Below are 24,748 nucleotides of genomic sequence, written 5' to 3'. Positions count from 1 at the left end.
AGGAGGTGAAAAATATTTTGCCTCCATCCCAAACCCCCTCCTGGCCTGGATCTTTTCCTCCTACAGTTGCTGCCCGCTCTCCTCGCTGGTAACAGGGGCAAAGGCACCTGCACAGCGGCTTGTTACGGTACACAGGGGAAATCATAGAGTCATAAAGTGCTTTGCGATGGAAGGGACCTTTCAAGGCCATCCAGTCCCACCCCTGCCATAGGCAGGGACATCTTCCACCAGATCAGGGTGCTCACAGCCCCGTCCAGCCTGGCCTTGGATGTTTCCAGGGATGGGGCATCCACCACCTCTCGGGGCAACCTGGGCCGGTGTCTCACCGCCCTCAGTGTGAAACATTTCTTCCTTGTGTTTAGTCTAAATCTCCCCTCCTTTAGTTTAAAACCACTACCCCTTGTCCTGTCGCAGCAGGCCTTGCTAAAAAGACTATCCCCATCTTTCTTGTAGCCCCAAACGCTCATCCTCCATCCAAAACCAGTGTCCAAACCTGCTTTGGGTGGAGGTCTAGGTGCATGGCTCCTTGGGTTCCTGTGCCTGCTTCCCCTGCACAGAGGGGCAAAACAGACCCTCTGGGAAGAAAAGCATCTCCTTAAGGGTATCCATCTTTCCTGATGCAAAGGCTTACACCTCCTGAATTTCCATATTAATGTGAGCTGAGCACACGCTGTGCTGTACCTGGTTAATGGCCCAGCTTGGTATTTATGAAGTGTGATTCATTACTGTTGGGGAAAGGGGGGGGAAGTTGGCTCTTACCTCTGTAACGCAGACGTCTGCGTGGATGCTTTCAGCCCCATCGGAGACCCGACGGTGCGGGCACCGAGCAGCAGCCGTGGGTGGGAGAACGCCTGTCCCGTGGCGGCTGCACATCCCACGCTGGACACGGGTGGTGCTGGCCAAACCCAGAAACATTGCAAACTCCGTCTGAAAGAAGCACGGGCTGCCGTCTGCCATGATTTGGGAAGGAGATTTTCCTTTCCTTCAGCAACGCAGCTGTGGAAAAAGCGAGTTCAGGGGAAACTTTGGCATGGTCGGTGCAGTGACAGCCTTTCGTCTGTCCCCAGGTGGCGAGTGGGAAGGAGAGCAGCAGCAAGAAGAGCGAAGATGTGCTCAGCCAGCTCAGGTCGAGATCCGAACACATGCAAAACCTCTCTCTAACCAAGTTCATCAAACGTAAGTGTGTGCATCCCCTGCCTCCCGCTTGGACGGGGTTTCTCTGCTTGCACATACGTCCTGGCAACGGGCAGGTTGCAATGCTGGTAAGAAAAAGGGATGTTCTTCCCTGTGCTCAGCCTAACTCCTAGGTAAGCCCTCAAGATGCAACTTAGGCGTACTGTTGGGTTTAATTAGATCTGCAGAACTCTCTCTGGTCTGCTCACAGCAGATGCTTGCCCTCATGTCCAGACTACCCTGCTCCACCTCACGCTGATCAAAGCATCTGGGGTTGGTAGCTCTCAACATTGCGTGGCTTTTGTGGCTCATCTGGGCAGTGGGAAATGGAGGCCAAAACCTCATCGGAGCCCAGAGCCAGGCAGGAAAGAGGGGTGCAAGCTGTGAGCCTGGAGCAGAGCCATGGGAAGGGAGAGAGTCCCCCAGTTAGAGGGGTTTGCAGCTTGGGTGCATCCAGCTGCTATTGCTCAGCTCTCAGGTCACAGCAGGAATCGGCCCAGTAGCACTGGCAGCTCTGTGTCCCCAAAAGCCTCCTCAGCCCCCTTCTTTCAAGGCTGGTGACAATATCAGAGGCAGGCTGCCCTCCCTGTCCCACTGAGGATGGCCAGCCCTGCCTGGAGCCAGGGTCTGAGCAATTAAAATCAGATGCATGTTTGTACAGGGTGATCTTAATCCAGTGCAATTAGCTTGTTTAGAAATGAGTAGGCTCTTTCTTCTGAAGGGAATCAGCTGGGCTTTAGCCTATGAAGGTTACCACTCAGGGTTGTTTTTTTTGAAGGAAATACTCTGCACTTTGGCAATTACTTAAGAAAAGTGACCCTCTGAAGTCAATCCATGTCAGCTTCCTCCATATTTCCTGAATATTATCCCTTTAATTTATTGGAAATTCTCTGTTTTATTAAGGTCAGTGCAGGGCAGGCACAGCCAGACAAGCGTGGGCAGGTTTTTATTCTGCTAGTCGCACCGTTTGCTCGCTAGCCTAATGCTAAATTAGAGGAGCAAGTCGGGGGTTTATTCCCCCGCTGACCTTGTTGCACTGTCATTTAGAAAACCCGTGTGATGGAAGCGATTGCGTGGGAACAGATTTATAGCGCTCAGATGGGATTTTCACACCGACACTCTGCTCTTTGCCTCTGAAAAATGAATAAAAATGAGCTCCCTGCCCCTGGGTGAAGAGAGAAGGAAATATCTTACCTCTGCTCCAGCTGCAGGTTTGGCTCAGGGCTTGCATCAGGGCTGCTGTTGTCAGGGCTGCAGGAGCTGTGCTAATAAATTCATTTTTTCTGAGAATTTATCCCCTAAAGCCCAGTCCTGGAAAAAATTAAGTGTCTGTAATATTTGTCAGGAGAGCAATCTTGCTGAAATCCCCGGGATTTCTAATAGAAAACTCTCTTTAGAGCCAAAAACTGGATGGTAGCTAGTGTGCGATGATTAGATGGGGAAAATTTGGTTGAAGTCTAAAAACTTCAGTGCTAGGTCATGTGTGGGTTGCTAGAAAGTCAATTTTACCTCCCATTTTGTGGAGGTAACCTCCTGCTTATTTTGTTTCTTCTTTCTGTCACGCAGCATTCTTTCCTCTCTATTTTTACTATTCCTTTCTGCACGATAGTTTATGAAAACAGCATTTGGAGATTTTCCAGCCTGAATCACCTTGCTATTTTATACCTTCTGTTGTTTAAAAAGAGTGACAGAATGAAACGCATGTGATGGAGAAATGCTGTAGGACAGTCTGGTCCCTCCAACACGTTTATAGTGAGCCCTTTTTACACCACATCCCAGTACAAAAGGGTGCCCCGGCTCCTGAAGGAGGGGTCCCGCTTTGCCGGTCCCAGGGGCTGCAACTGACGGGGTTGCGTTGCGAAATCTTTGAGCCGTACCTCCTGAGTTTTTCTGATTGCATCTGGCATCTCTGCAGGGAGCGTGGGGAGCAGGAGCCCACCCTGCAGAAAGGCAGGAGACGGGTGTTTAGGAGATGGGCAGTGCCAATTGCGTGGCCAGAGCAGGGCAACAAAGTTGGTGAAGGGTCTGGAGCCCAAGGCTGGGGAGGAGCGGCTGGGGGAGCTGGGGGGGCTCAGCCTGGAGAAGAGGAGGCTGAGGGGAGCCCTCATCGCTCTCTGCAACGGCCTGAAAGGAGGCTGGAGCCGGGGGGGGTCGGTCTCTGCTCCCCAGAAACAAGCGATGGGACGAGAGGGAACGGCCTCAAGCTGCGCCAGGGCAGGTTTGGGTTGGGTATTGGGAAAAACTTCTTCCCCAAAGGGCTGTCAGGCCCTGGCCCAGGCTGCCCAGGGCAGGGGCTGAGTCCCCGTCCCTGGGGGGATTTAAAAGCTGGGGAGATGTGGTGCTTGGGGACATGGTTTAGTGGTGGCCTTGGCAGTGCTGGGTTAACGGTTGGACTCGATGATCTTAAGGGTCTTTTCCAACCTAAGCGATTCTGTGATTCTATGATTCTATAATCCACCAGCAGAAACGACACAAAGCAGATTCCTATAATATCTTACAAGAGAAATAGCAACCCGTATGTTAATTCAGGCTTACGCTCACAGCTTTTCACTGCTTGTAAAAAATACATTCGTTTTATGGGCAAGGGGCTAAGCCTTACGCTGGAGGTGGCTATAGGGAAGAAGTGGATTGGACCTCATCTGCTTGCTGGTCCGTCTGCATCTCAAGGGGAGCTTTTACAGATGGTCCCCTTCCCAGAGCTGCCTGATACTTTGGCGCTGTCCCTGGGACAGGCAGCCCCAGGTCTGCCCAGAGCTGATGGCTATGGGTCCCCTGTTCACTGATGGCCATGGGTCCCCTGTTCACTGATGGCCATGGGTCCCCTGTTCAGGGTGGGATGAAGGAAAGCATTAGGATGCCAGCAGGGATTGGATCAAGCAAGGACTGCACAAGATCTCAGCTTTTTCCCTATGGTATTTCAGTCCCGTTCCTCCCGCATCCTTCGTAAGACAGGGTCCTCCCTCTGATTGAGGTGTTTGAATACAGCAAGTAGGTTGAAAAACGGGCCTGGAGATTAGGGCAGTGCTTTTTTATTTGGCTCATCTGCAGATCTTCATCCACTTTCAGTTAGAGGGTACTTTGCACCGTCGGTGTTTAGTCTGCCCAAACAAAGCACTTGGGGTGGGAGGCAATTGAGTCATCACTTGGAGTTGGCTCATCGCTGGTGTTAAAGCATTTTGCAAACTGGCCTCGTACTTTCACATGGGCCACCCAGGGGGGATGGCTGCAAACTCAAACTGGGACCAGGAGCGCTTCGCCTGGGAGGAAGGCAGCGTCTCCTGTTGGGAAGTGTCCCTTTGCCTGTCAGCTGGAGGGGAGAGGGACGGCTTTCCCTCGGCACTGACACGTGGGGAAAACCTGGCCCGAGCCCGGGGAAAACTCCAGGTGAGAAAGACACTGCCTGGTTAGGCTGTGATTCAGCAAAGTGCTCGAGGCTGCTCCTTGGGCAGAATAAGACTGAAGAGTGCCTTTAAGGGTTCATCATTTTCTTAAGGGCTTGGCAGAGGCAAGCCTTAAAGTACTAGGCTGACCCGGAGAAGGAAGATGTTCAGAAATGCTGTTTAGTCACTTATTTCAGCTTAAATGATGCAAAATGAAGCATGATTATGGAGAAGGAAATGCATTCTGTCATTTTTTCTGTTGCTTCAGTGCACATGGAGATAACTGAGAGCAAAATAAGGCTTGCAGGAATTTGTGCCGTTTACTTTATTGGGAAAAAAATGAGGATGGGTTAGAGCCCATCTCATGAGATGCTTCACATTCTCCATTTCTCTGGGAGCCACTGGGCTTTAAATCTTTCTGGGGCAAGGTGTGATGAGCAGAGAGCAGTTTGCAAAGCCCTGGGAAGTCTGCCTCAAGGACAGGAAGAGCTTTTCCATTCACAATCAGCAATAACAGGATGAAGCTGTGTACAGCATAAATACTTAGGAAAAGCACTGGGGACGTCTCCAAACAATGAGGTCAGTTCCCCAAGAAGGGAGCAGGCTCCACTCGCTGGAGTTATTCAAAAATAGGAAAGTCAAAGCACTGTGGGGAATGATCTTGGCTCTTGCACAGATGCACTGGGTGACATTGGGTTGCACCCTGCTCCTTGTCCGCACAAAGTGCTCCTTTTGTAGCCATTGGACCTGCTCACAGTAATCAAGAAAGTAGGATTTAGCTAGCCTGAAGTCATTTCCATTGCTAATTTCTAGGCTTCTGTTGAAAACACCTGGGAGGATGTTCAGCTTCTGTTGCACATACTGGGAATTAATCCATTAAAGGTGATCTTCAAAGCAATTAAAACACTGGGCTTGTGACTTGGTTGTTTCTCTACGGTGCCTAAAGATAGTTTCAAGGATATTTTTTATTATTATTTTAAAGTTTCCACTTGCTTTTAGTATCTGCCCAGCTTCCTCTCCGGAGCTCTAAAGAAGATCGAATTAGCAGTGAGATGGTGATTGCAGAGGAAGGCAATCTTGCTGCTTCCCACCATGAAGCGGGAGACCTGCTCTCTGTCGTAGCTTTATAGCTCTGATGTGGGGTGGCAGAGGGGGTGTAGTTTGATTGAAAAGACCGAAGAACTCTAGGGAAAAGAAATCTTTATGGTGGAAGATTCCCACTAACTCCCACAAAAGACTGGATTAGCTCTTAGGAGATCTTTCAGCGAGCAAGTGGAGGTTTCATACTTGCAATATGTCTGAGATAGTCCAGTATGTAAACTAGGCAGGAATGTGCTTCAAAAAGCAAGACCTCTTTTGATACTTAAGAGCAAAACCACCTCCCTTCTTTGAGGTTCACCTTGGTCTAGCACAGAGATATCATTGCAGCTCATTCCCTCTCCAGCTGACTGCTATCCTCCCAGCTCTCCAGCACATCAGTATTTCAGGGTCCTTGAACTTGCCTTGCATGCTTGGACCCTCCCTAGTGCCCTGACTTTGCTGCTCCTCAACGTCTTTAATTGCTCGCTTAACCCTGAGAGCACAGCACTGAGATGGAGAGGCAATACTCCCATGAAGGGGAGCTTTGCCTTCATGTATGGAGGACCCCCTCGCATCCACAGAAGGACCTTTGCTCTTCATATAACTTTTTAGGACAGCTAAAACAAATACACAGCTTGGGGCAAATCCCAGACAAGCACCAGATGATTCTTCCTCTGCAGTCCCCCAGTGCCTCTGTGCTGGAGCACATACAAAGATTGTCCCGATTGTTTGTGAGCTGCTAAGAATTAACACCATTAATTTATGGCAGGCCCTTGCGTTAATCCTCCCTGTTAATTCCTTATCTCTCCTTCAGCATATTGACTTTCAGAGCCCTCATCTGGGAAACTCATCAGCTGTTTGTGTTGAAGCTGTCCCTATGCACGCCCTTTGCTTGCGTGCTGCAAAGCTGGACAAAGAGCCCGGGCGAAAGCGGTGGGTCAGGGGGAGCAAAGGCATGAGCAGAAAGTGGGTTCGGGATGTGCACGAAGGAGAAATCGCTCCAGGCTGGAGAACTGCAGCCTCCCAGCTGGTGGGTGTCAGCATCGGGCATCCCACTTCCCACGGCGCTGGGAGCAGGGCAGCTGTCTTTGCTGAGCAGGCTGAAGATATCTTTTTCTCAAGCAGTAAGGGTTCAGCCACAGGGGAATTTGCTGGAGTGTTTCTTGCCTGTAATCAAAAAATACATTTTTATGATTGAAACAAAAAAGACATTGAAATTGCAACTGCAGCAAATAAATAAATTAACTTTTAATGACTTCCCAGTTAGTTTTGTATTTATTTTAGCAGAAGCCTTGCCAGAAAGCTTCAGGGAAAGGAACTGAGGCCGTGTTTCCTTGAGCCATGTGTGTTTGCAGCAGCCCCTGTAATGACTCAGTGCTGCAGCCCTCAGCCCACGGTGGTGGGGCAAAGACAGGCAGGTTTCCATGTTGCTCTCAGCCATCCCGGTACAGTCCACCCATTGAAGGCAGAAGATATAGACAGTATCTGCAGAGGTTCAGCTGAGGCTGAAAAACTATCGCAGAGCCACTTGCATTTCTCCTAAGGCATCACAAGATGCTGGCAGCTCTGAAGAAGAGCTCAGCAGGAGGTATCACTGCAGAAGGCAGCAGATTTGTCCTCTGCATTAGCAGATGTTCAGGATCGCTTGAGCACATCACCCAAGTGTTGACATGAGATATCAATTTTCTTAGTTCAAGATGCTTTGTTTAGAGTTTACTTAGGAAGCATTTCTTTACTGAGAGGGTGGTGAAACACTGCAACAGGCTTCCTAGAGCTTCCTTCTTCTCTCTTCTCTTCTCTTCTCTTCTCTTCTCTTCTCTTCTCTTCTCTTCTCTTCTCTTCTCTTCTCTTCTCTTCTCTTCTCTTCTCTTCTCTTCTCTTCTCTTCTCTTCTCTTCTCTTCTCTTCTCTTCTCTTCTCTTCTCTTCTCTTCTCTTCTCTTCTCTTCTCTTCTTTCCCTTCCTTCCTTCCCTTCCCTTCCCTTCCCTTCCCTTCCCTTCCCTTCCCTTCCCTTCCCTTCCCTTCCTTCCCTTCCCTTCCCTTCCCTTCCCTTCCTTCCCTTCCCTTCCTTCCTTCCCTTCCCTTCCCTTCCTTCCTTCCTTCCCTTCCCTTCCCTTCCCTTCCCTCTCGCCTTCCCTTCCCTTCCCTTCCCCTCCCCTCTCCTCTCCTCTCCTCTCCTCTCCTCTCCTCTCCTCTCCTCTCCTCTCCTCTCCTCTCCTCTCCTCTCCTCTCCTCTCCTCTCCTCTCCTCTCCTCTCCTCTCCTCTCCTCTCCTCTCCTCTCCTCTCCTCTCCTCTCCTCTCCTCTCCTCTCCTCTCCTCTCCTCTCCTCTCCTCTCCTCTCCTCTCCTCTCCTCTCCTCTCCTCTCCTCTCCTCTCCTCTCCTCTCCTCTCCTCTCCCCTCCCCTCCTCTCCTCTCCTCTCCTCTCTTCTCCTTTCCTCTCCTCTCCTCTCCTCTCCTCTCCTCTCCTCTCCTCTCCTCTCCTCTCCTCTCCTCTCCTCTCCTCTCCTCTCCTCTCCTCTCCTCTCCTCTCCTCTCCTCTCCTCTCCTCTCCTCCTGATGCTGACACCTCCAACAGTTTCCCATTGTGCTAGCACAGACCCTTAATACGCTGCCTGCGTGCACATGTGTTCAGAGCCATTCCCAGTCCCAACTGCACGGGCTTCAGCAGAAATTAAGTGTGATCAACCTCAGCAGCAAATCAAAAGGATTAACAGATACGGAGGTGAGCTCCACAGGGATGGGACGTGTCCAGAGAGGAGTTGCTCTCTCCTCGGGTTCACTTTGAGGCCGGACATGCTTTGCACTGAAAACCCTACTTCTTTCCTTCATCTTTTGCAACAACTGACGTTTGCCATTGATTCACCCATCCCATGGCTGATTCCTGAGGCAGGTGGGCTGAGGGTCATCAGCTTCCCTCTCTCACCCTGGACAACTTAAATAAGACATCTCTCATTAGATGGCGGCTCTTAGCTGAGATGAAATCTACTTTATTTACAACAAACCTCAGTGTTCAGGTGTTTAATTTTTGCAAAGTCCTGGTGCTTCATCCTGACTTTTTAATATCCAAATGGTCATGCGATCAAGCCCCGAAATGATAAACCCTGACAGCATGCATTCTGCCCTTTTGTAAATGAAACGTTCAGAAGAGCTCACCACTCCTAAAGAGTTAATTCTGCACAAAAATTGAAGGAAAATTCAAAGCTTTGCCACTTCCCATGGATTAATATTTTGCCGTACACCTCCTCTGTATGCAACAGATTTCCCCTTTTCCTTTCAGATTTTCCTCTGGTCCTGTTGAGGAACCTGCGTCATCCCGTCTACCTGCTGGTGGTGTTGGCTCAGGTCAACCTCTCTGCCATGGTTGCTGGTTTAGCAACATTCATGGCGAAATTCCTGGAGAGACAGTTCTCCCTCACGGCATCTTTGGCCAACATGATCATCGGTAAGTGTTGCCATCAAAGCTTGCTGGTTTTTGAGCACCTCTTAGAAAATAAGCTAGAGATTACTAAGAAGCGCCTTTCCCTCGGGAGCTGCCAGTCTCCTTCCATTACCTACAGACAGACATGGCGTGAGGTCCTTGCCCGTGTGATTTCTCAGCTACTATCTGCCTTCCTTCCTTTACATTGCAGCCTGAGGTTGCTAGAATAAAATCTTTTAAGACCTGGAGAAATGTTTGTTATCTAAAGCTGTTCGCTATAATCAAGGAGAGGAAACCAACTCATTGCGCCAAGGGAGCAAAGAAACATCAGATATGAATTGTGCACGCGCCTGTAGCAGGGAGTACTTTACATCGATCGTTGGGTTAAGGGTCTTTAAAAAAGTAGATAGTAAATAAAATTAAAAACTTCAGTAGCGTATGCATGCATTTTGAAGACACTTTGCAGCGAGAAGCCAGTCAGGCTGGTGTAATAATCATGCTTAAGCTCTTCAAAATGTTTGCTATAGTTAGACTAATTGCTTGTAATGGTTGGACTAATTGCTTGTCGTCGGTATTGTTAAGAAGGAAAGGAACAAGTGTTAAGCAGGATATGTGCTCATGAGATTAGGCTGCTTTTACTTGTATCGTAACATCCAGGATGTCCTGCCCGGGACTGAGGTCTCCCTGTGTGAGCTTGTCATGGTAAATAAAAATATGAAGAATAAAGCCCTACTCTTACAATCAGTTGGAGAGTTCAGAGATCTAGACATGGAAGAATGTTAAATATATTTTTGAACAAACAGCGTGCATCCTCAGAGAAAGAGTCCTCTGAAGTCTGCAACAAATAAATCAGAAGGAAGCGAGCGGAGCAGACTGGTGAAGCCCAGCAACCCAGGCTAAATACAGGCAGAAAGATTAAAAGGTGAAGCAGCGGTGTCCTCCACTGATGTGCCCTGCTGAGTCGTTCCCAGGCTTGATTTGCCCGCTCCATTAAAGACGTGCACCATATTTCTTGTTCGAATTTATCTAGCTTTTGTTCCCAGCTACTGAATCTTGCTTTGCCTTTTTCTGTTAGATCAAAAAACTTTCTGTAGTTGGAAATCCCTTCCTTGTGTTGGTATTTATGGGCTGGCAAGCAACCTCCCTCTTGATTCTTTGTTGAATTAAACAGATTGCACTTCTTTCGTATCCCATTATAAAGGTGGGTTTTGCAAAACTCCAAGTCTGTCATGGAAACCTTCCCAGTTTTGTAATGAGGACAACAGAAGTGGGCACATTACTGCATTGCGCAGAAATTAAATATCCTCTCCAGGTTTCATTGGTATTTTCTCCTGTCTGCATTGAAAAATCACATTTGCTGGATTAAGCACAGCTTTTCAATGGTCCCTACATCTTCCATGCATGGATACATAAGACAGCCACTTTGCTGTGGGGTCCCGCTGTTTTTGCAAAACTGCTCTTTCTTAGCGTTAGTCCACCCTGCAAAACCCTTGGTCCCATCCAGATGACCGATGCTGAAAAATAGGAACCCAGCAACAAATCCTCTGGGCCGTCACTATAACGAAGGGACTGATACGGCTCAGAGGATGGAAAACAAGGACTTGCCTTTCCACAGGTGCTGTGAACATCCCTGGGGCGATGGTCGGGATCGTGGTGGGTGGTGCCATCCTGAAGCGGTTCCAGATGTCCCTGAGGCAATGCAGTGCCATGTGCGTCCTCGGCATGTTCCTCTGCCTGCTCGTGGCTTTCCCCCTCCTCTTCCTCGGCTGCCCCACGCAGAAGGTCGCAGGCGTTACCTACAGCGAGAGGTACTGACAGCTCCAGCCAGGCTGGGCACGGGTGGGTCATTCCCAGGGCTGTGGGTACCCCCCATCCCCAGCTGCACTCCTTGGGGTGGAGGTGGAAGTTAAGCAGAAATGTGTTTATTCCCTCTTGAGAAACAGTTAATGGTGATAAAATAAGGCTAGAAATTAATACTTTGTGAATAGACACTGAATCTGCTGTGTCCTTACTCCTAACTTCATTGACTGGTGGTGAAACCCGAAGTGAGCGCATTTTTGGCACAAGCAGCACAAGATTAAAATTTCATCTTGGAAAGCACGGCGCTTAACTCACAGGCAAATAATTTGGGCAGGGGCCAGCCCTCGGATCACACCTTCAAAACCACGGCTGCTTCCCTACGCAGCTAAACGTGGGCAGGACCTTGTCTTCCCTCAAGGCTTGATCCCAGTTGCTGTAAATTCACGTGTTCAGCATCCTGTGGTCTCGGTGGAAGCTGGTCTGAGCCCTCAGTGGGAAGCCCCCCACCTCCCACAGTGTGGTGTTGCACTATCCCAAGACCCTGCGTTTGGGGCCAAATATGAAGGAAGTTTGTGACTCCCTTAACCATTCGTGGTCAGGGTGCTTTGCCCAGGCAGAGCAAAGGCTTGGGGGGTTATAGTGGAACTTCTGTGGGTCCTCACTGACATATGGGGAAGGGTTTTTTAAGCAATCAAGTGTTTCTTTACTAATCTCAATATACATGCAGTATATTTTCTCTAGTCTGGAGAAGAGGAGGCTGAGGGGAGACCTTATTGCTCTCTACAACTGCCTGAAAGGAGGTTGTAGCGAGATGGGGGTCAGTCTCTTCTCCCCAGGAACAAGCGATGGGACGAGAGGGAACGGCCTCAAGCGGCGCCAGGGGAAGTTTAGGTTAGATATTAGGAAAAAATTCTTCACCAAAAGGGCTGTCAGGCCCTGGCCCAGGCTGCCCAGGGCAGGGGCTGAGTCCCCATCCCTGGACGTATTTAAAGGACAGATAGATATGGTGCTCGAGGACATGGGTTAGTGGTGGGTTTGGCAGTGCTGGGTTAACGGTTGGACTTGATGATCATAAGGGTCTTTTCCAACCTTAACGATTCTGTGATTCTATGGTTCTATGATTTTCTATATAAATGCATATTAATGATGCTCAATACCATGCATTAATATTCTCTTCCTGCTGTAGCTCTGAATTTGGACACCACGCCTTGGAGTGTAACCTCCAGTGTAACTGCCCTGAGAAAGCCTATAACCCCATCTGCGGCTCTAACGGTATTGAATACATCTCGCCCTGTTCCGCCGGCTGCGGAGGCGTAAATATCAATGCAGACAACAACTCAGTCCTGGTGAGTCATTCCTACTGCGCTAACGTCCTGGCGAGTCATTCCTACTGCGCTAGCGTCCTGGCTTGGGATGGCTAATGAGGGATGACCAATGCAGGGCTCAAGTCTGGCAATTAGGTTTTCTGGTGTTCGTTAGTGTTGGACAAGCTCTGCATGACCCTGGAGGATGAGCAAGGGAAGGTTGAGAACGTCCCAGGAAAACCCTGGTCTCTCTTAGCACTCTCCAGTATAACACAGCCCTTGCCAGTACAGGTCCTCGGCCAAGGCAGCAAGCAGAAACCTTTTAGGTATCCAGCCTTTCAGGATGTCAAGGTGTCCTTCCACATCCACTGCTCCCCCCCAGTTCAGGTTTTGCTCCACAAACCCCAGCTTCAATATCTCCCTTGCTACCCAGCATCTTGAGTGGACTTTTTGCATGGAAGATGCAAAGACCTTCTGCTTTCCCTTCACCCCTAAACAGTCACCAACATGGTCACCTTTCTTAGCTGTGTTCCCTGTGGTGGGACAGGAGGATGTGCAGTATGGGGAGGGCTAATCACAGCACCTAGCATGACCCCAAGTCCAGGGATGCCTCTCGTACTCAAGGGTGAGTCAGCCCACCTCCAGGCTCCTGCCGTGAATTGCCCCATCTGAGTTCTGTGAATAGGGACCTACCAAAACCAGGCTCCCAATTTAGACATCACATGCCTGAAGTTCTCTGAAACTGGATGGAGTCTGAGTGTTTCCATTTTTCCAGGGTTGTGAAGGCAAAATATCAGTGCAGGTGGCACACATTTTCACATACCTCGATGTTGCAGCAGGTATCACCCAGGCTGCTCACCCAATAATATTTGCTTGGGCTTGACCTAAAATACTGCTCGAAGCCTAGAATGAGCAACTTATTTATTTATTTTTGCTGAAGGAAAATGCAAAACTGCACTTGGTCCAAACTGCCGTCCTGCAGAGTGGGGGGAAATACCAGCTGAAAACACTCAACTGATACCTGCAGTTGCAGAAGCAGCCTGGTGTTCCCATCATATAACTTGCTTTAGCTATGCTACATCTATAGATCATGTATAGGGATGAAAAGAGGGAAGGCAAATCCTGCTTTGCGGGACTCAGGGAGCAACTCTATATGCTCTGGGCAAGCCAAGCCTGGAGGGACCATTGCCCCAGCACACACAGCACTGACATTTAGACCTTCACTGAATGCTCTGGGAGGGCCCCTTTAGAGCAATGTTATTCCACCTTTCAGCCTGCAGATTTGCAGCTTAAAAAGTCATGATCTAGTTGCAACGTGCATCTTCTCCATAAGTACTGGTTGTCAAACCAAGCGTCTGCGTGAGAGGATAATTTAGTGGGAGAGTCCCGATGCGGGGGCCAGAGAAATGGGTTTTGCTCAGGGCTTTCCCTTCATTTGCAGACCTGGCCAGGTTATTTTGCTGCCATGTGCTTCTCTCTCCTCTGCTGCTCCCTGCCTGTCACCAAAACCCCCATAGGACTGCATTTTCCCGGTGCCAGTTGTCTGTTGGGTCTTCAGGCAATAGAGTTCAACAAATAAATAGCAGGGAAATCTTGGCCAATTCAAAACCCTAGCTGAAAAATGTTAGCAATCCATATAGGGTGAGTAGTTTTCCTCTGTGTTCTTGGCACAGGGTATAACGGCAGCATGGGACTGTCTGGGCACTTTTTAGCAGCATTTTGTTAATTAACAACACTTCATTTTAATAACAATTATGTTTTCTGCCAAAGCTTAGTCCCAAATGTGCTTTTCTGCATCTCTGTGCCTGCCTTTTGTACAGCAGATCCTTTTCAACTGCTTCTTCTCCCTCAAAGGTGCCTCCAGCCCTTTGACATCCCGTGCCCCTGAACGACGCACTCCTGCAGTCATTATACGTATTATTATGTGTAGCCACATGCTACAACACAATCAGGGCTCCCTTGATGAAGCCATGCAAACGCTACTTAGTAAAGGCAGCATTAGCTCTTCCTTTAGTGCTGAGATAATTTGCTGGATCTTCTTGCCACCCATTGATGCATCTTGACCCAATTTAAGTATCTCAGTATGTTGTTATAAATGTCAAGCCATGTGCCAGCACGTAGTAGCCGGAGCACGTTGCATCTCCCTGGGATGGGGGGTTCATGGCACACAGTGATGTGGCTACAGGTGCTGAGCTCAGGTGTCCATGGAGCAACCTCACTGCCTCTCCGGCGTTGGGTATTATCTGTTGCAGGGAAGGAAAAATGAGATTATTGCATTTTATGGCATTGCTCCAGCTCCTGCTTTCTCTGTCTTATTACACTTTTTTCACTATTTTCAGCAGCTCTTTGCCAGTGCAGGGACCTGTTGCCTACTGCTTTCCATGTCCCGAACACCTGGGTTTCTAGAAACGCTCCCAGCATGCAGGAAAACCTGCAATTTTGTGCTCAGCTTTGTTGCAACCCTTCCAGAGGAGGCTTGCACAGTGCAAGCTTGGCTTTAACGCTCTCATTTGAAAGCTCTTGTACACTGAAAGTGATTTGCTCTTTGCATCGCTCGATGTCCCCAAATTTCACGGGCAACAGCAGGAGCCTGCAAACTTTGTCCAGGAGTGACAACCTTTTAGTACTTTGCTGTTTGTTCAGGTCCAGTGTGACCTGGTGAAGGGAGGTGGCCATGGGGGCTGCCCCGGGACTGCAGGAATCTTCATGCTATGGGGCTTCTGGGTTTCCGAGTCCTGCTCTGCTCTCATCGTACGTGGACACGGGTGGGAGTAGGGACATCCCTCTGCTGCCAGCTGGGTCAGGTCTGAGCTGGCCAGTACACACCCCAAAATTTTGGGTACCGGAAGGTCCCAGCTGGGACAAAAAAAAAAAAAGAAGAATTAAGACAGCATCAGGCAGAGTTTAATGTGAGCAGCTTTCTCTCTTAAGGAAACAATTTCTAAATGGTTCTGTTGGGGATGTTTGACACACAGCCCTGAAAAACCCAGGGCTGGCCGCATGCCATCCAGCTGCCTGTCCCTGCCTGGAAACCACAGCCGCGGTTTCAGGGCTGGTCTCGGTTATTCTCCTCTGCCGGCTTCGCTGGGTGGTTTTTCCCAGCCCTGGTGCTGCGTCAGCCTCCTGGCACTGCTGCCCAGACGGTGCATCTCGTGGGGATGGGCCACCGGTGGCTTTGTGGCTTGTCCCCGCTGCTCAGAGGTTTTTTCAGCCAGGGTCATGCTCCCTGCTCTAAAAATCCTCTGAGCTTTCAAATGAAATGGGCAGAGCATGGTCCTGTGCCTCCATTGCGTGCATCTCCAGCCCTTTGTCTCAATTTGGCTTTGTGCGAGTCCCCTAAATATGGTGACTCCAATTCTCTGTAAAAGGTGGCAGTTGCACAGATTGACTGAGTTTTAATTTGTCTAATTGCATTTTTGTTAAATGCTTTGGCCCAAATTAATCTCAGCTATCATAGGTACTTATCTGTGGTGGGTCCTCTGGAGACCCACCTCTCCCTCCGTGACTGCAGAAGAAGCCCAGATGATGAGTTTGGTTTAGTTCGTTTCAGATGGCTGGAGAAGATAAATCCCAGCCTTAATTTAAAGTATTAAATCCTCTTTCCTAGAGGTGGGAGGAGGGATTGTGTCCCCTTTCATCCCACATCTCCCCCCATGCTCTCAGCCGGGAGCAGTTCCTTGTGGGTCTCTTTTATGGGCATCGGCCATGCCTCTTTCCCAGGCAGTGATGTGGGAACGGGGATTTGGGAGACCCTGGGCTGCTCCTGCCTCTGGATCACCCTTCTGCAAACTGCCATCCCGCTGTCAATCTGTCCTACTCCAGCAACAATAAGACCATGCTCATTTTATTTAAAGGTCTCTTCCAAAAAAAAAAGAGGTTTCTTCTAAAAAAAAAGAGAATTGTGACTAAAATTTGGAGAAAAATAAAAAAATCCATATCCCTTGCCCCGGGGCACCCTTCCTTTGCTAATGCTGAGCTGGTTATTTATGACTTTCTCTCAAAGGTGAGGTTTTGCATTTTCCCCTAGCAAATGTTTTCTGATTTAATGCTCTCCTGAGCTTGGGCTCTGGCTTTGATTGCCAGCTCTGCTCAACACATAGCCCCTGGATGAAGGGTCTCACGGCCGGAGACAAGCTGGGTGCAGGTGATGGAGCCGAGGCTGCTCCCCTGGAGATCTCCCCCAAAAGATATAACACAAGCCAGTCAGCTCACATCAGGCTTAAATGTTTTATCAGCTGTGGGTGAGATTTTTCCATGCCAAGAATCCAGATTTATGCAGGGTGCCAAAGCATTCAGCTGGCAAATGATGACATTGAAATAAACCTGTGCATAAGCATCTTTAATGCACAACAGGCATGAAACACGGGACTGGAAGCAGGAGCACAGGAGGATTGCTGCAGGGGGTAGGGAGGCATTGCGGGGGCTCAGAGGAACCAGGCAAGGATGCATCTGAGTTGAGAGCACTTCCAGGGGCCTCTGGAAGCACAGAGAGATGAACCAAGTGACTGCTGTGGTCCCCCATCCTAGTGATGCCCATGGGACCTGGTGGGACTGGGACCTCCTTTCAGAGACAGCAGCGTGTTGGAGGCTGGAAGTGGGGATGGGAAAATGTGTCTCCTCATCCCCTCACTCTGTTATCCCCAGCCAGTTGCATTGTATGTGTTTCTTCTTTTTTCCCCCCCCTGCTCCCTGAAGTGTTGAGTGTTAATTACTGCTAATTATTTACAGACAAAACCTAACCACCCTCCCTCCCTATGACAGCTGGCAGCTATCCCTGGTATCGCCATTGCCTTGAGCAGATGAGCAGCCTCTGGGTTTTCTCTCCTCTTTGCAGAACTACACCAACTGCAGCTGCATCTCTGAAAATGGGCTCGTGGGGTTTGCCAAGCCCGGGACCTGCGGCACCGGCTGCTCCCACCTCGTCCTGCCCTTTGTGGTCCTGTCCTGCCTGGCGGGGATCCTCGCCAGCACGTCCCACACGCCGTCCTTCATGCTCATCCTCAGGTGAGCAGACTGGGTTGGCCATGGTCTAGGTGCAGCCACTCCTTTAAGCCCGGCAGAAAAGGCATCCAGAGGTTGCGTTTGGAAAACCAAGGGGTCCTTGAATTGCAGAGGAAGGTTTTCTCCAGCTGGGGGACAAATCAGCCCCATATTGCACCTCGTGCCCAGTTTCTCCCATTGCTTTTACATGGTTTTTGCATGTGTTGGTGCAGGGAATGGGGAAGGGGGCTTCCCTGCTCCTGTCAGCTGGCAGTGCATGTGGTTGTCCATCTTCTAGGCTATGTCTATCTTAGAGGCAGGCTGTGCTTTGCTAGCAAAGACCTGGCATGTCTGGGCAGGACAGAAACGTCGAGCATCTCCAGTCTCAAATGTTGAAGCAGGAGGGACCTTCAGGACTTGCTCTTGAAGACCCTGCACTAACAGAGCTCCTGCTGCCCTAAGACTACAAAGGCTCCTCCAAGGTCTCTTTGGCTGTTGCTGCTGAATGCCCTGTGGAGTTAAGCAGCAAGTAGAGATTTCAGGCTGCTGGAGGCTTTATCATGGAGCCACCAGTGCTGCATGGCCAATTGCTCTTGCAGGCAATGTGGTGTTCACCAACAGGCTCAGGCAAGGAGTGGCCGGTGGGTGAGTGGGTGCTACGCCATGTCAGGCCCCCATGGCACCTCCACCCACCGACGGGACCGTGGGGCTCGCAGGAACCCCACGTTGCCCTGAGCACCCCCCATTCCTGGTCTCGGCACAACCTTCAGATCCAGCAGCCATCCTGTTCCTTCTCCCCACCCACGGCTGATACCTCGGTAACGAGATGCACCATTAATTCAGCATTAATTTAGCACCGCAGTACTTTGGCACTTTTTAATGCAGCTCCGTGTTAAGTTAAGAAGTTTAATTACCTTCCTTCCTTCTGATGGGTCTTGCTTGAATAAAGCCTCCCTTCCTAGTGCAAAGAAGCAATTAGGACTCTAGTTTCCCACACCCTTGGAAAGGTGCCTGTGGGGCAGGCAGTGGCAGGCTGGAGCCAGCCTCCACACAAGCCCCAGGCTGGTGGGGCTGGAGCCTGGGATGGGGATGAGAGGCTGAGGCTGGGGCTGTGCTGGGGGAGAGGGGAAAACCAGGGGGCAACCTCTGTGTTAGTCTAGAAATTATATTTGCAAGCACATTTCTGTGGTTGAAGCACTCCAAACAGCTGCTTTTTAGGGAAAAGCTGTGGTTAAAACCTGTTTTTACCTCCACCCCCAGGCGTTATTAGATCACCTTTTATGCCATGAGTGAGCTATGCATGCACTAGGCATTCAGAGAGGAAAGGGAAGCTGAGTCCCCTGAGGTGGGGTGACCCTGGGGAGGTCCTCTGCCACCCGGTCCTCTCCCATGTGTGACCTCAGCAGGAAACACAGCCTGAAATATTTATTTCAGAAAACTGAGGTACCACCAAAATATACACCTGGGCATCCCACCTCAAAAAAAGCCACTTCCTCAACGGGTAAATCACTTTTCTCTTTCAGTTACAAAAAGCATCCCTTGTGTTGCTTCTGTTTAGCAGAGCCAGCGGCTATATTGGTTTCTGTTTGTGTGTTGCTCATAAGGAATCTTTAAATCAAAAGCAAAAATACTTTGCTGACCCCCTCCCTGTCTCCTACAGAGTTTGGCAGGTTTTTCAGGCCAAGGAAAGGCTGTGGTAAGCTTCTAGCCCTAATGAATGAAACATCGTCTTTGCTGATGTAAATGGGAACCGCCTGAGGTCCTTGGTGGTTGGGTTGAAGGATGACTTTTTGGGTAAGGCTTCACACGATGCCAGGGAGGGAAACATCCATCTTTGCGCAAATGCCAGAGGGCACGCTTTCTATTTTGTTTTTCAGGAGCATCCAGCCTGAAGACAAATCATTTGCGGTTGGGATACAGTTCATGCTGCTGAGAGTTTTAGGTAAATTAAAATGTGTTGAAATGCCGTCCTGGAAAATCATGGAAGCTCTTGGGGATTCACGAGGATTTCATCCCTGCAGAAGTGCTCTTTATTCAGAGTTTCAGACTGACCAAAGCCTGTCCTAAGCCAGGGAAAGATGCTGCCTTGCAGGGTCTGGGGGGCTGCACATGGTGGGGAGGGGAAGAGGCATCTCCATGGGGCTACATCTACGTGGCTAAATAAAAGAGGGCAGGGGATAAGTTTGGGTCCAGGAGGACAACCCTTGGCTGTGTGCAGATGCTGCCATGTTTGCCTCCAGCATATGAGCGTGGCTGCAAACCATGTCCTGTAATCCCACTAGTGATTTTTCTTATGGTGGAAATTAATTTTCACCTGGAGGCCCCCAGAACGTGCCACTGCAGTCATGGGAAGGAGTGCAGTGCATGAAGGAGGTGAGCATCATTCCTGGGATGATGATGGTCCCTTATCAAAGAGCAATGAGAAAGAAGGACCTTCTTGCATCTTGGTGGGGTGCAAACACACAACCAGCCCTTGGTGTGTTGTGCAGGACCAGTGGCTTCATGGGTCACAGCAAAGAAAACCATCCCCAGCCACTTTCCACCCTAAGACATGGGAAAGTAACCAGGGTTGGGTCTGTCCCGGGCAGAGGTGCTCCCATAACTCTGCCCCTCTGCTTCCAGCGTGGATGCCGGGACCCGTTCTGTACGGCAGCGCCATCGACACGACCTGCATGCTCTGGGAGAAGAAGTGCGACAGGAAGGCAGCCTGCAGATACTACGACAATAACCTCTTCAGGCAGAGGTAGGGATGGGCAGTCAGGATAAGGGCTGGGGGTGCAGAGGGAAACCCAGGGGAACATGGCATCAGGCCACCTCTAACGTGGGATAAGTTGTTGTATATGCCATGGTAAGCAAACAGGGACACTCGCATCCCCCTGGCCAGTGCTAACTCCCAGCAGTGCTCAGGAACAGTTTGGAGGGAAGTCATTGGCGCAAGCCAAAACCATGCCAAGGACCATGCTAACTTGATGCTATAGACCACAGAGATCCACTTCCAGAAGCACTCCCTGCATTATAGTGAGAACAATCGTTCACTGGAACGACCTCCACAGGGACATGGTAGCGTCCCCATTGCTGGAGGTTTTCAAGATGTGAATGGACAAGGTGCTAGATGATCTCATCTAGGCACCCTTTCCCATGAAAGGCTGGACAAGATGATCTTCTGAGGTCCCTTCCAACCTGGGCTGTTCTATGATGCTATGATTAGTTATTTTACAAGCATAGACACAAGCAGCCTGTCCTGACACCTTCTCCGTGGAGATAATGCAGCAGCAGGGGTGACCCCAGCCTCAAAGCTGCCTGTGAGGTGGTGCAGGGTCCATGCAGGGTGCCTCGCACCCTGGGGTTCATCTTCCAACAGAACAGCACAGAGGACACCAAATCCAGACTGTGCATGGTGGGGAGGCTGGAAGAGAGCTGTAGGTGGTCTTCCATCCCTGTTGCAAATTCATTGTTGACTCCCTGCCCAGTAGCTGCAGCAAGTCCTATTCACCCTCAACTCCGAGATATGTTTTTATATGCCTCCTTTTTACCGGGAGACGTGATCTGTTAATGTAACAGCAAAGAGAAGTAGCTATTCCTAGGTCTTCCTAGCTCTTCCTCCTCTTTCTGCCCCCCTTCTCGGCAGCCAGGCTTGCGGCTGTTGCTTGCCCGCTGCTGAATGTGCCCAAGGAGCCCATCCCCATGTTCAGTATCTGCTGGGTGCCTGGGGACATTGGGTTTTGGTGCTTGGTGCCCTGATTTATTGTGTTCCCACACCACAGGTATCTTGGTCTCCAGTTTTTCTTTGAGGTGGGTGCTTTCCTGTGCTTCGTGACCGTGTATGTCATTCTCAGACGGCAGGAGAGGGAAGCCAGCAAGGCAGCAGAGACAAAGGCAGAGCCAGAGAAGGAAAAACTGGCAGGAAGCTCCATAAAGAGCCCAGAATCCAAAGTGTGATGCCAAAAATGTGAATTGCGACCCGTGTCCACGGAGGCGAAGCCATGTGAATCACCCCACACTGGAACTGTGAAGGATGGATGCTTGGAGAGACAGACGATGGGGCTGCTTCCTAATCTTCTGGGTGGGATGTACTACTTCTGTACTGCCCTGGGAGTCTGTTCCTTCTCTGTTCTACGCCTGCCGCCTCCACCTCAGTGGCGCAGCTTGCTCCTTCACGTGGATTAGTCCACACACGTTAACCTTTGGACACTGCAGTCTTCTGGATTTATGTCCTCCAAAGCATTTGTTCTTGCTGACAGTCTTGGTGATGCCAGCACTGAGCATTAACCATATAGCTGAAGGGTTTTGTGGGTTTTTTAATAAATCATTTTTAAGAAATGGTTTTGTACTGAAGCCATACATCTCCATGAATGATGGTCTGTCCTTGCCCCCAAAACGTCAGTTGTGCTTGTTCCTTTTGCTCTCGTGGTGTTAGGTGGTCTCTCTTCCTTGAAGGCTTCATCCAGCTCCAGCTGATGTTGATGGGAGTTTTGTCCCAGGCTGTGGACCATTGCAAAGACCAACTCATGTGCTTCACCCAGCTGCTGCGTAGATGCTGCTTTGGCGGCGAAGGGCAGGGATGAGGGTGCTGGGGAGGGGAGGACATCAAAAGGAACCATAGGTCCAGCCCAGGAGAGAAACTCCAATAGCCGCAGACTTGTTGCGCTTTGGCAGCATGGCCACATTTTGCAGCATTAATAATAATAATAATAATTCTTATTTTTGCATTATCAGTATTTGTCACAGGAGCTTACCGAAGCATGTGAGTGTTAAGGCTCCTTCTTGTTTTCTAGTTTGGGAAAGGCAGAACTTTTCCCAGGGATGCAGGACCAGAAAGGAAGGCTGAACCCAGCCCTCTTGCAGACTGGGCAGAGCTCGTGGCTAAGCCACTGGACCACAGAGCCAGCCAGCCTTGCTGTGCTCCTTGAAGGGGTTACTGTCAGATACAGCTGTAATTAGGGGGTGAAAGTCGAGCCTGGTGTTATTTTGGTGCAGCTGCCTCTGTTTTCTGCATTCTTCCCATCTTGGGGCTCCTTTCGACCCACACACAAATTGTGTTGCTGGTCTCATACCATCAGTGTGCAACCACAGACCATTGGGTAACTTGTAATTTTTGGCTCCAAAATGGAATTCAGTAGAAAACCCAAAACTTCTAAGTTCAGCCCAAATATGTAGAAGGGAAAAGAAATACACAGCAGAGAAAATTCATTAACTCTTCACACCCTGGCAAGTAGTCCTATGGTAAGGTCTGGGGTGTGCAGAGAGTTGCAGTGGTGGAGGGTGGAAAGGCCAGTGGTTAAGTGGCTGGTTTAGAAATTTCACCAGACTGTTTGCCCAGCCATTTTGAGACACTAAATTAACATACCTCAGAGTAACAGGTTAATTATTATTTTTTTAGGGTTTTTTGCATATTTTTGTGCAGTGCCTTTTGTTCATTGAGGAGATGGTTAAGAGAGTCTACAGCCCTGTTCACAGGTACCTACACACAGAAGTGACTTCTTGGCTCAAAAGAAGGTGTTACAAGACAGACGTGAGAGTGGATGCTGAAGAGATGTAGGTGGACTCATTCAAGGAAGGATGAGTAGCATATGCTAACCATGAGCATCAGAAAGCCAGATCAGGGGGAATTTTGCACTATTCTCAGTTTTCAAGCCACGACTAGGTAACATCTGTTTCTAAAACAGACTAGGAATAGGAATGACGTTCTTTGGACAGGAGTAGGGAAGAGACAGGCCATGATGTTCACAGTGGTCCCTCCAGCTCTTGGCACCCCATGGATTTGTGGCATCCTCGCTGCATCCGGTGGAGAAGACGGTTCTTTCCTGGCTAAGCAGAAGCTCTCGGCTCGCAGATGGTTTCCTGCCTTGTTCGGCACAACCCGGGTACTTTCCAAACCACAACAAACTAATAACAACACTATTTGTTTTGTATGGCATGAAAAGTCGAGAGCAGCAATGTGCCATGCCAGGAATACCCCTGGATGGGGTTGCAGAACGACTTTATAAAGTCAGAAAAGCTGCAGCTCCCTACCATTAAGACAGCTGACTGCAGATGGGGACCAGACCATGCTCGAGAACCAGAGCAGCACAGCCTGGTTGATGGCCACCTCACAGGTCCAAGGAGTCCTGGGCTCCGTGTTGTGGTCTGCCAGTGCAATCCTTCTGCAAAATTGCTGCTGAACCTTTGCTCGTCCTGTGCTGCGTGGGTCTGCCACGCCAGGCTCTTGGGCAGCGGTGGGGACAGGCTCAGAGGGTACCTGTGCTCTTGCAAAGTGGATGGAGGTTGTAGTGAGGTGGGGGTCTGTCTCTTCTCCCCAGGAACAAGCGATGGGACGAGAGGGAACGGCCTCAAGCTGCGCCAGGGGAGATTTAGATTAGATATTATGAAAAATTTCTTCCTGGAGAGAGTGGTCAGGCCCTGGCCCAGGCTGCCCAGGGCAGGGGTGCAATCACAGTCCCTGGAAGTGTTCAAAAAATGTGTGGATGTGGTGCTTAGGGACATGGTTTAGAGGTGGACCTGGCAGTTAGGTTAACGGTTGGACTCGATGATCTCAGAGGTCCTTTCCAACCTTAACAATTCTATGATTCTGTGATTCTATGAAATCAGAGGGAGACCCTCAGAGGGATGGCTGTGCAGCCTTTCTGAAAGCCCCCCAGATTGCAGCAACTCTTCCTTAATCCTCACGCTTACCGAAGCAGTGGTGCTGCTTATAGAAAGGAGGAGAAAAAAGGGAAAATAAAAACTCCTTACACAGCAATTTGTCTTGTAAGTTTGTTCACAAACAGCATCACGCAAAAATAAACAGTTGAGTTCAATTACCTCCCTTGGATTCGTGATGCTATTTTGGGCAGCAGGCAGGCTGCACCATCCCTTGGCCATCCAGCTGGAAAGATGGCCAGATCTGCTGGGCTTTTGATGGATGCAGAAGCAACCCGCAGGACGGCCTGGCCAGCTCAAGCCCAGCATGGGCTGTTCTCATTGCTGGCCTTGGCACTCTACATCCATTTTCCACCTGGAAAACTCCTATCACACCATATAGAGATTTTTCTCAGGCAACGCATGAGCCGGTACAGCCTGAATTCTGCCTTTCCTCATTACCAGCCCAGCAAAGGAGAGTTCCCTGTGGGTAAGCATCCAACTGCAAACAGTGTGTCTTAGCTTTGTGGTCATAAGCCTATTATTATGCTCTTGCAGTGGTAATTTCCATTAATTTGGGCTGGCGTTTCTATAAAGAGAAATAAAACCACTTTTCCCCCTTCCTCTCCTCTGTGCTCTTTAAGAACACTGTTGAAAGGGACTGACTTGCAAGAGAAGATTAAAAAGAGGCAGTTTGGAAAGGCTAGCTCCCGCTGTCAGCAGGGAGGGAGATAAAAACCCGCAAATATGAAAACGTTGTCAGCACCAAGGTGGGAGGAGGAGTGTTTGATGGAGGGCAAGGGGCAGGCAGGTAGGAGGACTGCAAAAAAAGGAAGCAAAGGAAGGTGTAGCATCAGCAAAATCCACCCTGTGCTGTTATGCTTTGCCAGGTTTTCCCCAGAGGAGATATTCCCCTGGAGATAGTTTAAAATAGAATTTACAGAGCACTTAAGGATATACCTTAGGCAACAGCCATAAATTGCACAGGGAAGGT

General features: G+C 49.7%; 1 protein-coding gene across 1 annotated transcript in view; it reads left to right on the top strand.

Annotated features, from left to right (window-relative positions):
• The window catches only part of SLCO2B1 (solute carrier organic anion transporter family member 2B1), a 61,771-nt gene extending 40,300 nt beyond the window's left edge, over positions 1–21,471 (top strand). The window contains exons 8-15 of the mRNA XM_087757252.1: positions 1,068–1,176; positions 8,912–9,076; positions 10,668–10,860; positions 12,039–12,198; positions 16,991–17,160; positions 19,014–19,078; positions 19,759–19,879; positions 20,901–21,471. Of these exons, the coding sequence (XP_087613378.1) occupies positions 1,068–1,176; positions 8,912–9,076; positions 10,668–10,860; positions 12,039–12,198; positions 16,991–17,160; positions 19,014–19,078; positions 19,759–19,879; positions 20,901–21,075 (1,158 nt within the window). The 3' untranslated portion in view covers positions 21,076–21,471. The remainder of the gene's footprint in view (positions 1–1,067; positions 1,177–8,911; positions 9,077–10,667; positions 10,861–12,038; positions 12,199–16,990; positions 17,161–19,013; positions 19,079–19,758; positions 19,880–20,900) is intronic.
• Positions 21,472–24,748: the final 3,277 nt, after the last annotated feature.

Source organism: Nipponia nippon, unplaced genomic scaffold, assembly GCF_047370975.1.
Source record: "Nipponia nippon isolate SJK-2023a ecotype South Korea unplaced genomic scaffold, ASM4737097v1 scaffold_2, whole genome shotgun sequence".
In the NCBI taxonomy this organism is placed as follows: domain Eukaryota; kingdom Metazoa; phylum Chordata; class Aves; order Pelecaniformes; family Threskiornithidae; genus Nipponia; species Nipponia nippon.
This window is presented reverse-complemented; position numbering and strand designations above follow the sequence as displayed.